This window comes from Cricetulus griseus, assembly GCF_003668045.3.
Source record: "Cricetulus griseus strain 17A/GY chromosome 1 unlocalized genomic scaffold, alternate assembly CriGri-PICRH-1.0 chr1_1, whole genome shotgun sequence".
Lineage (NCBI taxonomy): Eukaryota > Metazoa > Chordata > Mammalia > Rodentia > Cricetidae > Cricetulus > Cricetulus griseus.
The window spans coordinates 185,109,752-185,131,262 of NW_023276807.1; the positions used below are offsets into that span (position 1 = coordinate 185,109,752).

At 39.3% G+C, this 21,511-nt stretch overlaps 1 protein-coding gene across 9 annotated transcripts in view; it reads left to right on the plus strand.

Annotated features, from left to right (window-relative positions):
• The window catches only part of Shld2 (shieldin complex subunit 2), an 87,406-nt gene that overhangs the window by 46,945 nt on the left and 18,950 nt on the right, over positions 1–21,511 (plus strand). For all 9 annotated transcript variants that reach the window (XM_035452426.1, XM_027389452.2, XM_035452425.1 and 6 more), the window contains 2 exons: positions 3,420–4,940; positions 7,341–7,448. In XM_035452426.1, coding sequence (XP_035308317.1) covers positions 3,425–4,940; positions 7,341–7,448 — 1,624 coding nt within the window. In that variant the 5' untranslated portion in view covers positions 3,420–3,424. The remainder of the gene's footprint in view (positions 1–3,419; positions 4,941–7,340; positions 7,449–21,511) is intronic.

The following is a 21,511-nucleotide window of genomic DNA, read 5'->3' on the forward strand; positions in this document are numbered from 1 at the left end:
CTATGTGAAGAAGAGCTAGTTTTGCACAGAAGTACCAGATTTCAGCTGACTGGAGTAAGATCTCCTCCCCCCTTTTTGTTGCAAGCAAGACGATCTGAGTTCAGATCCCCAGCCACTCATGTAAAACCTGTACATGGCCTGCCTGTAACTCTAATGTTGGGGCAGCAGAGACAGGTGGATCCTGGGAGCTTACTGGCTAGCCAGCTTAGCCTAAACACCAAACTTCAGATTCAGTGATACTGTTTAAAAAAAATAAGGGGAGAGTAGTAGAGGATACTCAGTGTCTCTCTCTGGCCTCTTCATGTGCTTCTGTACACACACACACACACACACACACACACACACACACACACACACACACACAGAGAGAGAGAGAGAGAGTGTGAAAGCTCAGCCTTAGTAACAGGAAGTTAGGAGAGAATATAGATCCCATGGAGTTATATTGGTAAACGTGAAAGAAATCAGTAATATGGTCACCTGATGTACGTGAGGAGTGGGGGCGAGGTGCTGAAGATTTATAGTGAAGAGATAGAGGAGAGTTATTTCAAAAGCTATTGTGCAGGCAGGGACAGGATTGCTATGACCCACTTTGGGAGTAATGGTAATGAATTTAAAACAAGACCACCAGTTTGTAGTCAAAGTAAGTGATGATTCAGGGAACATCCTTGTGGATCCCTACATATTTCCCCAGTGCCAGATTTCTCTTTAAACCTTTAGTGGCCCCCTCTATTAAGGTGTCTGTTTTCTTGTTCTTCTTCTCTATTCTTCCCCCAATTCGATCTTCCTGATCCCTCAAGTTTTCCTCCCCCCTTCTCCCCTTCTCTTTCCCCTACCTCCCTCCTGACTCAACCTGTGTTCCCAATTTGCTCAGGAGATCTTTTTCCTTTCCCCTTCGCCAGGGGACCATATATGTCTCTCCTTGTTCCCCAGCTTCTCTGGGGTTGTGGATTGTAGGCTGGTTATCCTTTGCTGTGTGTCTAATATCGACAAATGAGTGAGTACATACCATGTTTGCCTTTCTGTGTCTGGGTTACCTCACTCAGGATGGTTTCTTCTGATTCCATCCATTTGCCTGTGAATTTCAAAATTTCATTGTCCCCCACAGTAGTACTCCATTGTGTAAATGTACCACATTTTCTTTACCATTCTTTGGTTGAGGGGCATTTAGGTTGCTTCCATGTTCTGGCTATTGCAAATAATGCTGCTATGAATATGGTTGAACGTCCTTGTGATATGATTGTGCATCCTTTGGGTATATGCCTAAGAGTAGAATTGCTGATCTTGAGGTAGACCGATTCCCATTTTCCTGAGAAACTGCCATACTGATTTCCAAAGTGGCTGTTGAAGTTTGCACTGCCACCAGCAGTGGAGGAGTGTTCCCCTTTCTCCACATCCTCTCCAGCATAAACTGTCATTAGTGTTTTTGATTTTAGCCATTCTGACAGGTGTAAGATGGTATCTCAGAGTTGTTTTGATTTGCATTTCCCTGATGGCTAAGGATGTTGAGCACTTTCTTAAGTGTCTATCAGCCTTTTTAGATTCCTCTATTGAGAATTTAGTTCTATTTAGTTCTGTACCCCACTTTTTAATTAGATTAGTTGGTGTTTTGGTGACTAGCTTTTTGAGTTCTTTGTATTTTTTGGAGATCAGTCCTCTGTTTGATGTGGGGTTGGTGAAGATCTTTTCCCATTCTGTGGGCTGCCATTTTGTTTTGTTGAGTGTGTCCTTTTTTTTTTGCTTATAGAAGCTTCTCAGTTTCAGGAGGTCCTATTTATTAATTGTAGATCTCAATGTCTGTGCTACTGGTATTATGTTCAGAAAGTGGTCTCCTATACCAATTTGTTCAAGGGTACTTCCCACATTTTCTTCTAAGGGGTTCAGTGTAGCTGGATTTATGTTGAGGTCTTTGATCCATTTGAACTTAAGTTTTGTTCATGGGATAGAAATGGATCGATCTACAATCTTCTACACGTCAGCATCCAGTTATGCCACCACCATTTGTTGAAGATACTTTCTTTTTTCTATTGTATAATTTTAGCTTCTTTGTCAAAAATTAGGTGTTCATAGTTCATAAAGTTGTTTTAAGGTCGTTCTCTTCTGCTTCATCTGCATTGGGATGTTCAGGTCTTGCTATTGTAGAATCCCTAGACGGGTGGTGTCATATTAGTCTTTTTGTTGTTGAATGTGTTCTTATACTGTCATCTTCCCATCCTTTCTTCCAGTGGGTGCAGGTTGGGTCTCTCACTCTCCTGGAGCATACAGGTCCAAGGCTCTCTCCCCATGGGTACAGGCGGGACCAAGATTCCAATAGAGGTAGATGTTGGATGGTTTGGTCCGCCTCCAGGTCTCTCTGGGGGATTTGCTGGCAGGACAGGTCTGGGGGCCACAGGCCAGGGGATGCCAAAGGGGAAAGGTGGGTAGAATAAGGCTTGGTACTCACCTGTCCTGGTGGGTGCGGGGCAAGACTGCAATGGTGCCAGATGCTGATTGGCACGGTCTGTCTTTAGGTCTCTCTGGGGGATTTGGTGGTTGGATGGGACTGGGGACAGCAGGTCAGGGGATGCCAATGGGGAAAGGTGGGCAGGAGAAGGCCTGGCACTGACCTCTCCCAGTGGGTGTGGGTCCAAGACTCTGTGAGTTTAGAGATTTAGTCCATTATCATATCTGGAAGCAAGGCAGCATGCAGGCAGACAGAGTGCTGGAGAGCTTGAATGTTCTCTATCTACATCTGCAGGCAACTGGAAGGGCCGCCTCCTTCTCCTCCTCCTCCTCTTTCTTCCTTTTTCTTTTCTTCTTCCTCCTCTTCTTCTTTCTTCTCTGTCTTCATCTTCTTCCTTTACTTCTCTTCTCCCTTTTCCTCTTCCTTTCTTCCTTCTTTTCTTCTTCCTCTTCCTCTTCCTCCTCCTTTTCCTCTTCTTCCTCCTCTTCTTCCTCTTTATCCTCTTCCTCCTCCTTTTCCTCTTCTTCCTCCTTCTTCCTCTTCCTCTTTTTCTCTTCCTCCTCCTCTTCCTTTTCCTTCTCCTCTTTCTGTTCTCCCTCCTCTTTCTCTTCTTCCTCCTCTTCCTCTTCATTGTTGTCTTTGCCTTTCTCCTCCTCCTCTTCATCTTCTTCCTCCTCTCCTCGTCGTCCTCCTCTTCTTCTTTGAGACAGCATCTCTATATTTAGCCTTGACTGTCCTGGAACTTGTTCTGTAAACCAAGTTGGCCTTGAACTCATAGAGATCTGCCTACCTCTGCCTCCAGAGTGATAAGATTAAAGGTATGTGCCACTACCAACTGGCTGATTTTCTTACAATTTTTTATTAATTTTATAATTAAGTAGAATACCAAACTAAACTGCATGTTTTTGATTAATGGTTTGTTTTCATCATATAGAAGAATATACTAATAAATTAATTTGGAAATTTTTATTTTTGTCAGAAATTATGAGTCGGGGATCTCAAGTTCACATTTTCTGGGGTGCTCCAGTTGCTCCACTGAAAATGACGATCTCACAGGGAACAACTTCCTTAATGTCCACTGCCAACGCCTGGGAACAAATCCAGCTTTTTTGCAGACAGCAGTCTCTAGATCTGAAGGCTGAAAACCAAAAGCTTAAAAATCTGAAAGACTACCAAGTCCCAGAAACTGTTGGCCCTTCAGATCTTCTTAGTGGCCATCTTTTAACAACTTCTGTAAATAAGACTGTGCAGGTGGAAGATGGCTTCATCTGTTCTACTTCTGAAACACATAGTATAAAGTCCCAGAAGATTAACCCCTCAGGTTGGAGTGATATGACTAATGTACAAATATGTGAATTTAAGGACAGAGGTCATCATTTACCTGAAGAAAAAAATCAAAAGCTTCAGTGTGAAAATAAGAAAATTACAGATGAGCAGTCTAAAAACCAGCCAAATCCCTGTGTTCAGAACTTTCAAGCAGATTTGTTTCCATTAGATCATAAATGTACAGCAGAATTGGATTTGGACTGTATTACTGGACAGACTAATAAAGGGCCAGAAGCTGTGAGAACAAATCCTGTGCCAACTAAACGTGAAAGACAGAGTCAGGAGATCTTTTCCTCTGGCGCAAGGTGTGAGCCTGAGTCTGAGGGACCAGGTGGGAAGACTTTAGACCAGAAAATATCTACTGACACTGAATTTCTCAGTATAATGACTTCCAGCCAGTGTGCTTTTCTAATTCAAGGAAATAGTAAAGGACAAGATTATGTAAATAAAGGTACTATAAACATGGAGATGGAACCTACAGAAAGTCCAGAAGGAAGACTAGCTGAAGATAATCTCTTTAAGCCCAGTGACAATTCTGAAGAAGGATCTGGAAGTGAGCAAAGCCAGGTGTATTCCCTGGAACTTTTTAGTCCTGTTTGTCCTGAATCAGAAAGCAGTCACATTCACAGAAACCCTGGAAAAAGTCTTGAAGACAATGTAAGTTCGAAAGATCTTTTCAGCAATGAAGCAAACCTGCCACCAAATGAGGTTTGCATTGAGTGGTGTAGCTCAGGGATACTGTGTTCCCAACTAAGTACCTTCCACCTAAGTGCTGCTAAAAGAAGCCGGTCCTCTAAAGATAATTCCCATCGTTCTAAAGCTCTTTTGGAAGCCCATCAAGTGTCCAAGAAACCAAGGATGGATTCTAATTCAGGAGAGTCATCCACAGCAGTGCCCCAGAGGACCATGTCTGAATATAAGGCCATCAAAAAAATATCATTAATAAAAAATTGTGACTCTAAAAGTCAGAAGTATAACTGCTTAGTCATGGTGCTAAACACATATCATGTGAAGGAAATAAGCATAAAATCTGGACCAAATTCTGGTTCTAAAGTACCATTAGCAACAATTGTAGTAATTGATCAATCAGAAATGAAGAAGAGAGTTGTTCTGTGGAGGACTGCAGCATTTTGGGCACTTACAGTGTTTCTTGGGGATATAATTTTGCTTACAGGTAAGGTCATCAAGTATAGTGGTGGCTTGCTTTGTAAAGCTGTGTTTTCTGTTTCTTGTCTCTCAGGACTCTTTCTTTGCCATTAGCCCACCATGGTGTGTGCTTCCATGGGCTTTAGTTCCCTTCTTTGTTCTGTGCTGCCTTCCCATTCATTTCTCCTTGAGGAGCCTTCCTGGTTGTTTCTCATAATCATCCATCATGTGACAGTTGAAGTCCTATCATGAGGCTCCTTTTTGCTGTCTTGTTTGTTTTGAGACAGGGTTTCTCTGTGTAGCCCTGTCTGTCCTTTTATGTCTATGCTGTTTATATATGTCTTATTAACTACTTTACTTTATCTGAGGTATTATTATGAAAAGACAGTGTTTTTGCCACTTCACTCCAGTAGCGCTGTGTACATTAAACTCTTACTGAAGGAGTTGTTTTGTGACAGTCTCAGGCAGTCCAGACTGGCCTTGAATTTGCTGTTATATTTCAACTGAGTATGACCTTGCATTCTTGCTCTTCCTGCTTCCCAAATTTGGAATTTTGGGGTATTGAAGAAGTTAGGTTCCCCAACAGTAAAGAGGTGACTGAATGGACCTACATTGTGTTAGTCAAAGCCATCTTATCTTAAGGTCATTCACTGTGTGGTCTTCTCATAGACCTTTTCTAGGTAAATAGAAACAGCCCGGCTACCTCTTTTTTGCCTAACATCCATACAATTGTTTACAAATAGGTAACATCAAGTGACTTCTGAAATTTATCTAACTTTTTTCTATTATTGGACAGTTAGATTATTATTTTTATGAATGCCCCTCCTTTTTGAGACAGAGTTTTTCTGTATAGCCCTGGCTGTCCTAGAACTCTCTGTAGACCAGATTAACCTCGAACTCAGAAATCCACTTGCCTCTGCCTCTGCCTCTGCCTCCTGAGAGCTAGGATTAAAGGCATACACCAGCTTGCCCTGCTCCCCATCTTATTTTTTGAGACAGAGTCTTATTCTATAGCCCAAGCTGGCCTCAAACTCATGCTAGTCATTCTGCTTCTGCTTCCTGAGTACTAGGATTACAGGCATGCTCCCATGCCTGGTGAAACCATTTTGTTTCATTTTCACCCTAAGAATTTAGTGCCACACCATGCTAGGCAAACACTAGGAATAAAGTACCTGTGGTTGCTTATACCTACACAGTTACCCACCCATGAGCAATGATAATTAAATTTCACTTTCAGCAGTTGGATGTACCACAGTGTTTGTAATTCATTGGTTTCTGAATCATATAGGTACTGCAGAATAAGCTTAAATCCAGACATCTTGTCTCCATAGTTCAGCTATTATTTTTTCTTTTGTTTTTCTTTAGCTTTAAAAATCCCTGGATCTGATTTTCAAAATTTTCCAGAACTGTAGCATAGTATACCACTATTGGCAAGGAATAGAAGACAAATAAAAACTTAACATCATTCCCTAAACAGAACAACATGCCACATTTAGAAACAGGATGCCAAGTATATCCCAAAAGACAGTGCACTGAAAGATTAAAAAAAGGACTGCAAAAAGTTGTAATGCAAACCCACCATACAATAATAGCTCTTTAATGAGATAAGAACCAGTATTTAGGCTTGCTATAAGCCCAGCCAGCCTAATAACTAGGAAAGGAGTTATTAGCATTGTTTTCTGACAAGATTCCTTATTAACTTTGAGCCTTTCAAGGAAAGATAGTTGTATCCTTGCCTTGCCTTTTGTGATGACCAATCATCCACCCGTTTTTTCCTCTTTGCCAAATCAAATGCTAATCCACTCTTGATATTCTGGGCTCTAGCTTCCAGAAGACTAATAATGACTGTGATGTTTGCCAGTACTACTCAGTGCAGTTCAGTGTTTCTATAGTACTTGTCACCATATGACTAAAACATTGAAAGCAATCTAGTTGAATGCATGATGTGAATTCTGTAAGCTCCCTATATCAAGGAGGCTACTTCAGTCAGGTCTATCATATTTTATCTTGTATTTTTTCATGAGATAAGCCACAATGACATGTGACCAAGCTAAGCAGCTCAGTGAACACATCTATTATAGATTCTCAATCTATTAATGAATGATCTATATCATATTTCATTTTTGGCACACCATGGATAAATGACTTTGTCTTGTGGCCCAGTACAATAGTGTTGAATTCAGGCATGTTCATCCACAATGACATCCTTTGAAACTGAATAACCCAGTTCTGTTACTGATGGCAGCCCAGTGGAAGAGTATAGTATTGTCTTTGTTGTCATGTGTACAAGCTTAGAACTCTAGTTGTCTAGTGTGTGAGATGTACGCATGTTTTGCTATGATTAGTTAGTTACTACAGTGTTTTAATAAGCTGACCACAGTCTAAAGAGTTCATGGTATGACCAGATTTTGTTTTGTTCTGTTTTTAGATGTTACTGTTTATGACGATCAATGGGTTGGTGAGACAGTACTCCAATCAACATTTACCAGTCAGTTATTAAATCTTGGAAGTTATCCACATGTCCAGCCTGAAAAATGTAAGACATATTTTGAATGTCCTGAATTTAGGATGTTTCAGTTAATGACTTTTTGGCTTTAGGATGGTACAAAACCAGTATGAAAAAACGTTGGATTTTGATCTTTCCTGGACTAGTGATGCTGCCAGTGGCTGAGAGCCATGGTTCACAGTCAGCCATCTGATTGTAAGGTGAACCGCTAAGACTTCACATTGTGCTGTTTTGCTAAGCAGGGATAGATGGTGGATTAGGTATATCTAATATGTCTTTGATACATGGTGGAATTATTGGAGTGCTACCTTATTGTAAATCCACTGTTAGTATGCAAACAAATATATTAGGAAAGATTTCAGTAAAATGATTTTTATGTTTTTTAAACATTTTCATTTGTAAGATGAAATTGGAACTCATTTAATTTAATTTTATTTTTTGCATTACTAAGATTGAACATAGGGCCCCACCCAGTGCTAAACCTGTGCTCTACCTCCAGCCTTTAGAAAAGAATTGAAAATAGAACCTTAAAAGATGATTGTGGTAGGGATAAGCTGTGTGTGTATGTGAGAGAGAGAGAGAGAGAGAGAGAGAGAGAGAGAGAGAGAGAGAGATGAAATTGTATGGTATCAATCACATGAAGTATTGTGGTTGTATTTCATTTTTTCCTTAGGGAGTCTGCAGAGTGGTGGTTCTTAGCATTTAATGAGTTCTGTCTGAGATGCTGTGGTCCACGGCTATAGAAAAATATAGATATAAAAAAAACATTGTTCTCAGTCATTCTACAGACTTGTGAAGTTTACCTGTGTAATATCTGAGCCTCTGAGTCTTTGAGATAATTAAAAATCCTGTTGACTCATAGTCAAACAAATGTAGTTTGAAACATTTTCTATCATTGCTGAGAAAAACTAGCTGCTTTTTTTTTTTTTGGTGACCATTGCATATATCAAGAGTTACTTCTCTTAGTGTTGAATAGCATTCTGTTATATGGATCTACTGTTGTTTGTGTAATTATTCACTTGTTGAAGAACACTTAAATTATTTCCCAATTGAGGTTTTAATAGTATAGATTTGTGTGTGAACATAAATGTCCATTTCTGTGACTCAGATTTCTATGGTATAATTTCTGGGTTGTATTCCAATTATAAACATAGTTTTATTAGAAATTACTGAACTGTTTCCCATTGTGATTATACTACTTTAAAGTCCTTCCATGGGCTGGGGTATAGCACACTGGTAAGCACAAGGGCTTGCCTACTCTATGCAAGGCTTTGTGCTTGATCCTTAACAGCTTAAAATAAATGCATGCATGCATGCATGCATGAATGAATGAATAAATAAATAAATAAATAAGCCATGTGGAATATCACATACTTGAAATCATAGCCTGAAATGATATTTGGGAAGCTGATGTAGAATATTTTATAAAGTTGAGGCCAGCCTAGGCAATGATACTTATCAAAAAAAGTAGATAAAATCAGAGACTCTGGGTTGATCCCCAGCACTGCAAAATAAATAAATAAACAAAACCATTTATTAGGAATATAGTACAACCTTATTGGCATATCTTAGAGTATCTATAAGAAAAATTATGTGTGCTGTTCTGTTGCACAGTAGGGTGACTACAAGTAATAGTACATACTGTAACAAAGCTATAATTAAGTACTTGAAATGTTTTCACTATAAATAAACAAGAAATGTATGTGGAGATAGGTCTGTTTAACTTGATTTGAACATTTATGATGCGTGCATGCATTAAAGCATTGTGTGGGATCGCATTAATATGTATAATTTTATGTGATAAATTTTAGTAAATAAAGACAATCAAGCTGGGGATGCAGCACTGTAGAGCACTAACTAGCTTATACTTCATCCTGGATTTGATCCCTAGCACCACAGAAATAAATGATACAAGATTCATACCAGCAATATCTTTTACAGTTTCTCTCTTTCCTTGTCAACTTTTACTGTTATTCCCTTTTTAAAAAACTTTAATCTCACCGGGCGTTGGTGGCGCATGCCTTTAATCCCAGCACTCGGGAGGCAGAGGCAGGCGGATCTCTGTGAGTTCGAGGCCAGCCTGGTCTCCAGAGTGAGTGCCAGGATAGGCTCCAGAGCTACACAGAGAAACCTGTCTCCAAAAACCAAAAAAAAAAAAAAAAAAAAAAAAAAAAAAACCAACAACTTTAATCTCTTCTGAGAGATGTGTACTGCAACTCATTGAGGAATCATTCCCTAATGGCTCAAGACAGCTCTAATGTATAAACATAATTAAAGAGAGAAGATCTAATTAATGTACTCCATAGATTACGTATGTATGTAGAGAAGGTCATATAGAACATGTTGCATCTTCAGAAACATTAACTTTCATCAGATAGAAGTGTTACAACCACGCTTACCAAAGTGTTTTAAAACTGTAATTCATTAGTTAACCACAACCAAAAACAGGTCCTGTTTTAAATTTAAGTTTTGAAACTTTTAAAACAAAATTTGGATTTAAAGGATTGATACAAAATTTTACAGAATAACCATGATATGTATTAGAACACAGAAGGTGTATTTAAAGCAGCTAACAGATAAATATTTCTTAGTCGAACACTTCTACCAGTAAGAATGAAAGAATAGAAATAAATTTCAACCTCTTACAAAACAGCCCACTAAACCCAAAAGTATAAAATCATAACATAAATCAGAAATTAATGAGATTGAGAATTGTAAAACAAGAGAATAAGCCAGAGTCGTCTTTTTTAAAAATAGATAAGTCAGTTGACTAATTTGATCAAGAAAAAATAAAGTATAAATATAAAAAATAAAGTTAAGGCACAAATTATCATTGAAACAAAACTAACAAAAGGCCTTTTGAATTCTAGCTATATAAAATTTCAGGGAAAGACAGTAGCTAAAGTTGACTTCATTAGAGATATGAAATTTAAACACAACAGCCATTGGATAAGAAAATTGCACTTCTGGCCCTGTTGTCTACGTCTTCCACCTGTGCCATACCAGGTTTTATATGGTTCTGGGGATTGAAGCAGGGACCTGTGATTTCTGGAGAAGCATTCTGTCAGCACAACTACATCTTCAGCCTGCCAATACCTAATTTAAAGAAGAAAAAATCCTTCTAGCACTTTACAGTATCAGGAAGGAGATAAAGATGTCCATATTTGGAAGTGTTCATCTTATACTAGAGTTTCTATCCAACACAGTTAAGTCTCTCTTTTTTTTCTATTTTTAAATTTAAATTAGTAACAAGCTTGTTTTACATGTCAATCTCAGTTTCCTCTTCCTCCCCTCCTCCCCTGCCCCCCACTAACACCCACTAACACCCTATCCTATCCCCTTTCTGCTCCCAGGAGGGGGTGGGCGGAGGCCTTCCATTTGGGATCTTCAAAGTCTGTCATGTCATTTGGAGCAGGGCCTAAGCCCCACCTGTCGTGTCCCCCCCCCCCCCCCGTGTGTCTAGGCTGCAGTTAAGTCTCTTTATGCATGCTTTGATGTAACATGCATGGGAATTTCCCAGGAAATAAAAGATAAGACTAATTTGAATAATAAAAGAATTCCATGGATAGCAGAATATAAAATTAATTCAAAAAAAGTCTGTTCTCCCGTGTTCTGATATACCTGAAATGAAAGATAAGTTTAATAAGTTTAATTCAAATAATAAAAGAATTTATGATATAGCAGGATCAAACCAGGGCCAGGCATAGTGGTACATGCCTGTAATATAGCACTTAGGAGTGAGAGGAAGGAGCATCTTGACTTCAAGGTCATCTTCAGCTGTGTAGCAAGTTTGAGATCCACTTATACTACATAAGACACTATATAAAACAAGCAAATAAGCAACAAAAAGCTCAACCAACAGAACAAAAAACCCTAACTAAAATGAATAGACTGCATCTACATAACCAGTAAACAACAATAGAAGAAAAAGTTATTTGCAGTGTTAATCAAGAAGAATTTCATTACATTTGAACACATAGGCACAGGAGACCACTTCCTAAACAGAATGCTGGTAGCACAGACTCTGAGAGCAATAATTAATAAATGGGACCTCCTGAAACTGAGAAGCTCTGTGAAGCAAACAACACGGTCAACAGAACAAAATGGCTCCCTTCAGAATGGGAAAAGATCTTCATCAACCCCACATCTGACAGAGGGCTGATCTCCAAAACATACAAAGAACTCAAGAAACTAGAAGTCAAACTAAAGTCCAATTAAAAAATGGGGTACAGATCTAAATAGAGAATTCTCAGCAGAACAATCTCAAATGGCAAAAGGACACTTAAGGAAATGTTCAACATCCTTAGTCCTCAGAGAAATGCAAATCCAAACCACTCTGAGATTCTATCTTATACTGATCAGAATGGCTAAAATCAAAAACACCAATGACAACTTATGCTGGAGAGGATGTGGAGAAAGGGGAGCATTCCTCCCTTGCTGGTGGGAGTGCAAACTTGTATAGCTGCTGTGGAAATCAGTATGGTAATTTCTCAGAAAATTAGGGATCAACCTACCTCAAGACCCTGCAATACCACTGTTGGGCATATACCCAAAGTAGGCACATTCACACAGGTGCTCAACTATGTTCATAGTAGCATTATTTGTAATAGCCAGATCTTGGAAATAGATTAGATGCTCCTCAACTGAAGAATGGATAAAGAAAATGTGGTATATTTACGCAATGGAGCACTACTCAGCAGTAAGAAACAATGACATCCTAAAATTCACAGGCGATGGACAGAACTAGAAAAAAAAATCCTAAGTGAGGTAACCCAAAACCAGAAAGACAAATACAGTATGTACTCACTCATAAGTGGATACCAGACATAAAGCAAAAGATACACAGCCTACAATCCACAACCCCAGAGAAGCTTGAACTCTCTTCCAGAAACAGATGGAAGCAGATGCAGAAATCCACAACTAACTAATGGCCCAAGCTCCTGGAGTGCAATTGAAGTGAGGGAGAAGCAATAATATGAACAAAGGAGTCAAGACCATGATGGGGAAACCCACAGAATCAGCTGACCCGGGCTAGTGAGAGATCACTGACTCAGGTCTGACAAATGGGGAATCTGCATAAGACCTAACTAGACTCCCATGATATAGGTGACAATGGTGTGACTGGGACAATATATGAGGCCACTGGCAGTGGGTCCAAGACCTAACACTAATGTTTAAACTGACTTAGTGGAGCCCATTCTATATGGAGAGATACCTTGCTTAGCCTAGACACAGGAGTGTGGGGGTGGAGAGGTGCCTTGGTCCTACTGCAACTAGATGATGGGACAGACTTAGTAGACTTCCTAGGGGAGGCCTCACCCTCTCTGTGGAGCAGATGGGAGAAGGGGAGGGAATGTGGGGGGAGTGAGAGGAGAGGAGGGAGGGGGTACTGGGATTGGAATGTAAAAAAATTAATAAATTAATAAAAAAGAAAAGAAATAAACATTAAGGGGCTGGAGAGATGACTTAGCAGTTAAGAAACCTGATGAGAAACTTGAAAAGAATTTCTGAATAAATTGAAAAAGAAATGTACAAAACCAGGCTGGGGAGATGAGTCAGTTGGTAAAATGCTTGTTGTGAAGCATGAAGACCTAAGTTTCTATGCAGCACCCACATGAAAAGCCTGGTGTAGAGGCTAGAGAGATGGTGCAGAGATTAAGAGTGCACTGCTTTTGAGGAGGTTTTTAGCACCTGTGTCAGGCTGCTTACATCACCTGTAATTCCAGCTCAGTGGATCTGAGGCCTCTGGCCTCAGAATGTACTCATGTGTGTGTTTTCCTCCTCCCCACATACATAATTAAAATACATGATTTTTTTTAATGGAATACTTTTGTAATCCCAAGATTGGGGAGATGGTGACAGAAGAATCATTTGGGCTTCTTAGCCAGCCAGTCTTGCCTTGTCAGTGAGCTCCAGGTTCAGTGAGAGACCTTGTTTCAAAAATTAATGTGGAAACCCTTCAGTGGTGGCACATGCCTTTAATCCTAGCACCTAGGAGGCAGAGGCAGGTGGATCTTTGTGAGTTCGAGGCCACTCTGTCTATGGAGTAAGTTCTAGGACAGCCAGGGCTACACAGAGAAACCTTGTTGCAAAAAGCAAATAAACCAACAAACTAACAAAAACCTAATGTGGAGAGCAATAGAAGACTGGTGTTGACCCCTGGCCTCTAAATGCATACACATACTTGTTTATGTGCTACAAACATATCAGCATGCATAGGCTCTCTCCCTTTGTCTCTCTCAAGCCTGTGAAAGAAAATTTTAAATATTCCATAAAGAAATAAGGACATGAGTAAATGGAAAGACGACCCCATTTTTGAGTGTGATTCAACATTATAGTACTAATCTCCTTAAGTTAATATATAAATTCAACCCAATTCAAAAAAGTAAACTAACAACAAGCTATGTTATGGTACATAAAATTTGATACAAACATAAAATTTGATACTGCAGTTTGTGTGGAAAAATAAAGAGGCAAAAATTTTAGGAAAATACTATAAGAGGAAAACTGTTTAACCTCCTATAAAGCTTTTTTGATTTAAACAGTCATGTGTGATCTATAAATAGGTAAGTAGTCCAGTGGAACAAAACAGGAAGGTCCAGGTCCAAGTTAGAATGCACTCATACAGCAGCTTAGTACACGGTGGAGGTCTGAATGTAATTTTTTTCTTTTTCTTTCTTTTTTTTTTTTTTTTTTTTTGGTTTTTCGAGACAGGGTTTCTCTGTGTAGCTTTGGAACCTTATCCTGACACTCGATCTGGAGACCAGGAACTCTCTGTAGACCACCAGGCTGGCCTTGAACTGAGATCTGCCTGCCCCTGCCTGCCATGTGCTGAAATTAAGTGCATGTGACGCCACTGCCAAGCCCCAGCCCAAGCCCAAGCCCAAGGTTAATATTTCTAATACAAAGAACTTCTAAAAGGTGAGTGATAAAGGCCCCGAGGAAATGAGAAAATGGGGGAAAGAATAAGCAGTACCCCAAAAAAGTATATAAAAATGATTCTTGGACATATCATAACTTACTTATAATTAGAAATTTTCAGATTAAAGTCACATAAAGATACATCTTTCTAGGAGCTGCAGGGAGGGCTCAGCAGCTAACACCTGCTGCTCTTCCAAAGGACCTGGGTTTAATTCCCAGTACCCATATTGGTGGCTCACAATCATTTGTAGCTCCAGTTCCAGAGGACTGACACCCTCTTCTGACCTTCCTGGGTACTAGACACTCGTGGTGTAGAGGCATCCATGCAGGCAGAATACCTATACACATAAAATAAAAATTTTAACAATAAGTAAATAAATAAATGTAAATAATGTTTAAAATGATAATTTCTTTCCTATTAGACTGACAGTACATTCTGTTGGTGAAGCTATGGAGAGACAGATGCTCTTACATTTAGTCCTGGGAATGTGAACTCCACAACCCTTTTGTAGGGGTTTAGCTACAAAATTAGTGTGTGTGTGTGTGTGTGTGTGTGTGTGTGTGTGTGTGTGAATTGGAAACTCTTAAGTGCTCATAAACAAGAATGACTAAATTATGGTACATTCACATAATGGAAAATGCATATTGAAAAAGAATGAGAGATAAGAGCTACAAACACAAAACACAAACCTCCCAGAAGTGTATGCAGTCTTCTCTGCCCATGTAAGGAAGAACAGGAGACAGATACACACAGCTTTGTTAATTTGTATAATGAAACTGAAAAGGCATGGAGGAAAATCCAGAAACTTAAAAGATTGATGGTTTTCACTGTGCCAAGGAGAAGGGAGAAGAGAGGGGAGTACCAGGCTGAGGCAAGTGGCATGTCTTAGTTGTGTAGCTCTGACTAGTAGGACCTTGGTAATGTGTCATACACCCCTGTGGTAAACAAGTGTCCTCTGGGTGCAAGGGGGGAGAACCCCAATGGCATGCAAACACCGAGGAACCTAGCAGTGTTGATGACACAAGTATAGAGAAGGGATTGGAGAGAAAAGAACAAGCCCAGGTAGCTGCGAAAACATCATGTTGGCTGGAGTTTGCATGGGTAAAGATAGAGAGGGCCATACAGAAATGCAAATCCATCAGCAAATGTTTCTTTCCCTGTCTCTGTCTCTGTCTCTGTCTCTGTCTCTGTCTCTGTCTCTGTCTCTGTCTCTGTCTCTCATTTGTTTTTCAAGACAGGGTTTCTCTGTAGCTTTGGAGCCTGTCCTGTTGTAGACCAGGCTGGGCTCAAACTCACAGAGATTGACTCTGTCTCCAGAGTTCTGGGATTAAAGGCGTGTGCCACCACCACTCATCCCAAATGTTTCTCAAGGCAGAAGACTTGGTGACAACTTTGTGTATGTACTAGACTTGAACAGACAACCAAACGAGTGAATGTCATATGTGGTGTGTGTCAGTTGCTGCGTTTAGAAAACATCAGAGATAAACCAGGCATGCTTCATGCTCAGGAAATCATAAAACAGTGTTTGCAAGAGGGTGTGGCCTGTTTTTAAGATCATGTCTAGGCTGTGAGACAGGAAAAGGTCATCTCAGGAAACCTCAGCTATCTTGAATTCAAGAAATATATCTAAGGACAACTGAATTATTTTAAAAGGTGTATATGAAGTGAAGAATATTTTATGCTGTCTGCTTATGGGGTTCTGAATGTGCTTTTTGAAAACTTAGAATTTAGGTATGGCAATCTGACCATTAATTATGTGAAAACTAAATCTTCCCTCAAAAGAACTCTCTAGAGTTACCAGCTTCTTGGAAAGGTGTATGCTTTGTTGTAAGTAGAATGTATAAATGCCAAGTATAAATAAGCATCTCAATTTTCCATCATGATTCATGATATCTTTAATGTATTTTATTAGCCCATATTCGTTATAGTTGGTGAGGATATTTAATGAAAATGTTTTTAAAATTTATATATTTTTAATTATCTTTAAAATTTTTATAGTATGACTTGGCAGTATCAATTGTGCTTGTGAAACAAATTCTTTGAATATTTATAAAGCTCCACTGGTATTTAATATATATATTTTAAATTTTATTTATTTTTTATTTCATGTGCATTGGTGGTTTGCTTGCAGGTATGTCTGTGTGAGGATGTTGGATCTCCTGGATCTGGGGTTCAAACAGATGTGAGCTGCCATGCTGTCTTCTGGAAGAGCAGCCAGTGCTCTTAACCACTGAGCCATCTTTTCAGCCCCTATATTTAATATATTTTTATTGTTACTGTTAATAAAATAATAAAGTAAAAAAATCTTTTTTTTTTTTTTTTTTTTTGGTTTTTCGAGACAGGGTTTCTCTGTGTAGCTTTGGAGCCTATCCTGGCACTTGCTCCAGCTGCCTCTGCCTCCCAATTGCTGGGATTAAAGGCATGCGCCACCAACGCCCGGTGTAAAAAAATCTTATTGTATGACATATAAAATTCATATTAGAGGATATAGAGTGAGAAATATAAGGGAGCTTTGTATTTTTGCAACTATTTTTATAAATTTAACATTAATTTAAAAACTTAAAAGCTCAGAATGGTGGTAGACACTTTTAGTCCTAGCATTTGGTTGGGAAGGAGAGGCATATATAGTGAGTTGCAGAATAGCCAGGGTTCCATAGAAAGACCCTGTCTCAAAAAATGTTTTTTTAATGTGTGTGTGTGTGTGTGTGTGTGTGTGTGTGTGTGTGTGTGTTCATGTGGAAGGGTGAGGTACATGTGTGTATATCTACCTGAATGTGGAGGCTAGAAGGCAACCCTGGGCGATATCCTCACAAATGCTATACATTCTTTTTGAATCATGCTTTGTTTGTTTATTTCCTTTGGGGGGGATTTTTAAAGGATATCTCTGTTTAAATAGTAGTGGCTTCTGGAACTTGCTTTATAGACAAAGCTAGCCTCAAACTCACAGAGCCTGATGGGGGATATCTTTCTGTATACTGTAAATATATGTTTCTCTTGTTGGTTGATGGATAAAGCTGTTTTGGCCAATGGACAGGCAGGATGAAGTCAGGCAGGAAGGATAGGCGGGGCCACAAGACTAGGAGAATTCTGGGAAGAGGAATTCAGTGAATGAGTTGCAAGATACCATGTAGCTGCCAAGGAAGAAAGAGGCCCAGGTATCACCTGGGCCCAGACCCAGCCAAGACCACATGGAGATACACAGATTAATAGAAATGACTTAATAATTAAGAGAGAGCTAGCCAATAAGAAGTCTGAGCTATAGGTCAAACAATTTATAATTAATGTAAGTTTCTTGGTGTTTATATGGACTAAATAGCAGTGGGACCAGACAGCCCAGAAACTTCTGTCTACATCTGCCTGCCTCTGCCTCCCAGATTTTGGAATTAAAGGTGTGTGCCACTACCCTCCCCACCTAACCCCTAGCTGAAACATGGAGGTTTCTTATTGGCTTGGAGCTCACAAATTAGACTACACTGGCTGACTAGCAGGCATGGGAGATCCTCTTGTCTCTTGTCTCCCCAGCACTGGGATCACAAGCACATGCCACCTGCCTGGGGTTTTGATATGGTTGCAGGTGGATTGCTCAGGTCCTTATGCTTGTAAAGAAAGCACTTTTTACAACTGAACTAGCTCCCTCGTCCACAAACATGACATTTTAAAAAAGCCACTTATAGCGGCTGGGTGTTGGTGGCACACGCCTTTAATCCCAGCAATCGGAAGGCAGAGGTAGGCGGATCTCTGTGAGTTTGAGGCCAGCCTGGTCTCCAGAGCGAGTGCCAGGATAGTCTCCAAAGCTACACAGAGAAACCCTGTTTCGAAAAACCATAAATAAATAAATAAATAAAGAAAGAAAGAAAGAAAGAAAGAAAGAAAGAAAGAAAGAAAGAAAATGAAAAGCCACTTATGATCATGCCAATAGGTATAAAGAAATCTTTTGATGAAATTCAATATCCATTCATTAGAAACAAGAAGAAATTTTTTTGTGTCACAGAAAGAGTCTTTATAAACCTGTTTTAGCCAGTGTTCTATTGCTGTGAAGAGACACCATGACCATGGCAACTCTTAGAAAGGAAAGCATTTAATTGGGGCTGGCTTACAGGTTCAGAGACTTAGTCCATTGTCATCATGGTGGGGAGCATGGCGGCAGGCAGACAGATGTGGTGCTGGAGAGGGAGCTGAGAACTCTACATCCAGATCTGCAGGTAGCAGGAAGAGAGAGCCACTGGGCCTAGCTTAGACTTCTGAAACCTCAAAGCCTACCCCAGTGATAAACTTCCTTTAATGTGGCTACATCCACCCCAACAGGGCCACACCTCCTAATTCTTCTAAGTGACACCGCTCTTCTATGACTTAGCATTCACATATATGAGCTTATGGGGGGGGGGAACCCTTATTAAAACCACCACAAAATCCAAGGCAAAAAAAATCATCAGAATTGAAACTAAAATGAAAATTTTCTCTTAAAGTTTGGGCATTAGAGTAGGACACTACTGTTACTACTCTTACTAACATTATTCTAGAGGCATTAGCCAGTGCATTAAAATACAGAGAAGGTTAGACAGAATGAAATAAAACATTTTTAATAAATGATATGATGACTTATATATTGACTTTCTTCTGAAAAACTTATGAGAACTAATAGGAGAGTTTAGCATGGTAGGTAGATACAAGATAAACATGAAAATCAATTGGATTTCTGGAATGAAACACCCAATAACAAATAAAAGAATTCACTGTTTACAAAATTAATATGGTATCAACATATAGTAGTAAATCTAACAAAATATTCACTATTCAGGAGTATATTGTTTAAACTTCATGAATTTGTGTATGTTCTAGGATTTCTCTTGCTATTGATTTTAGCTTTCTGTGATCATATGTGAAACAAAGAATAATTGAGATTGTCCTATTATCTCTTAATACTTGCATTGTGAACTAATATGTGATTTCTTTTAGAGAAGGTTCCATGGGCTGAGAATTATTCTGTAAGTGTTTAGATGGAATGTTCTATAGATGTCTGTTAAATCCATTTGATTTGTGATAATCATTTAATTCAGATATTCCTTTGTCTATTTTTTTGTCAGGGTGACCTGTCAGTTTGAGAGTGAGGTATTGAAGTGTGCTAGAGTTAATTGTGACTTTACATCTATTATTATTTGTTCTATGAAATTAGGTGCACCTGTGTTTGTATATATGTTTAGGATTACAACGTCCTTATGATGGATTGTTCGCTTAATCAGTTTGAGGTGGCCTTCTTCATTGTCTCTGGCTGGTTTCGAAGTCTGCTTTGTCAGGTATTTGAACAGTGGTAGGTACTTGTTTCCTAGCTCTGTTGGCCTGGAATGCCTTTTCTTCCTTTCACTCTAGGGTATTGCCTGTCGTTTTATGGTGAGGTCCATTTCTTGGAGGCAATAAATAGTTGTATCCTGCTGGCCTAATTTCATTTATTTTGCTGTGACAAAAAAAAAAAAAAAAAACCTTTAGAGGAGAAAGGATTTATTTTAGTTCACAATCCAGTTTACAGTCCATGGTAGCAGGGAGGTTAAGGTGGCAGAAACTTAGAACATCTAGTTACATCATTGCTGTCAGGAGTGAAGACAAATGAATGCATATGTGTATGCCACTCAGCTCATTTTCTCTTTTTTTCTGCAGTTCAGGACCAAGGAAAGCCCATGTGGGTCTTCCTTCCCACATCCATGAACACAATCATGACAGTCCCCACAGACAGGGCAGCCTGGTCTAGATAGTCATTGAGACTTCCCAGGAAACTCAAGATTCTGTCAAGGTGACAATGAAAACCATTCACCACACCTAACCTCTAATCTATTCTGTTAGTCTTTGTTTTGACTGGGAATTGAAACTGTGTATACTCAGAGTTATTATTAAAACGTATTAGTTCTGCCATGTTTGTTGATTGCATAGTGGTTGGTATTTTCTTATTCCTCTTTTACTTTGTTCTTTCCTGTGGTTTTATTGGTACATGTGTCTTTTTCTTCAGTCCAAATAAAGAGCTGGCTTAATGGTCATGAGTTTCTTTTAGCCTGATTTTATTATGGGAATTTTTTTCTTTCTCCTTCAGTTATGACATATAGCTTTGAATGTATACTAGTCTGAGTTAGCATATATATATATTCTTAACTTGAAATGCATCATTTTAATCATTTTAAGTTTTATCACTTTTAAAGTTTCTGTTGAGAAATTTCTTATTTCAATGGGTCTTTCTTGTTTTTTGTTTGTTTGTTTTTGTTTTTGAGACAGGGTTTCTTTGTGTAGCCTTGGCTGTCCTGGAACTTGCTCTGTAGTCAAGTCTGGCCTTGAACTCACAGAGACCTACCTGCCTCTGCTTTCCAAGTGCTGGGATTAAGGTGTGTACCACCACTGCCTAGTTTAATGGGCCTATCTTTATATGTGCCTTTGTACTTTTTTCTTGCTGTTTTCAATATACTTTCTTTGTCCTATATATTCAGTGGTTTAATTATAGGGTGATGAAGGAAGTTGTTTGCTGATCTTGTCTGTTTAATGTTCTAAATGCCTCTTGTGTTTGGATTGGCATATTTTCCTGTAATTGGGTGAAACGTTTTGCTATGGTTTTGTTGAAAATATTTTCTACAAGTGGGAGCTCATGGACCCCAGTCTGACAGCTGGGGAACCAGCATAAGACCAAACCAGGACTCCTGAACATGGGTGTCAGTTGGGGTACTTGGGCAGTCTGTGGGGGCCTCTGTCAGTGGAACCAGTATTTATCTATCCTTAGTGCATGAATGGACTTTGGGAGCCCATTCCCTATGGAGGGATACTCTGTCAGCCTAGACACATGGGGGAGGGCCTAAGTCCTGCCCCAAATGATGTGACCGTCTTTGATGATTCCCCCATGGGAGGCCTCACCCTCCCTGGGGAGTGGACGGGGGTGGGATGGGGCAATGGTGGAAGGAATGGAAGGATGAGATGGAGAGGGAACTGGGATTGGTATGTAAAATAAGATTGTTTTTAATTTAAATAAAAAGAAAAATATGAAATGGAAAAATTCAAAAAATAAACAATTCACAAATTCTAAATTGAAAAAACAAACAAATTATCAAAAAAAAAAAAAACAAACCCTTTCTATGCCTTTAGAATGAAAGCTTTCTCCTCCAATGCCCATGATTCTTTGGGTTGGTCTTTTGAAAGTGCC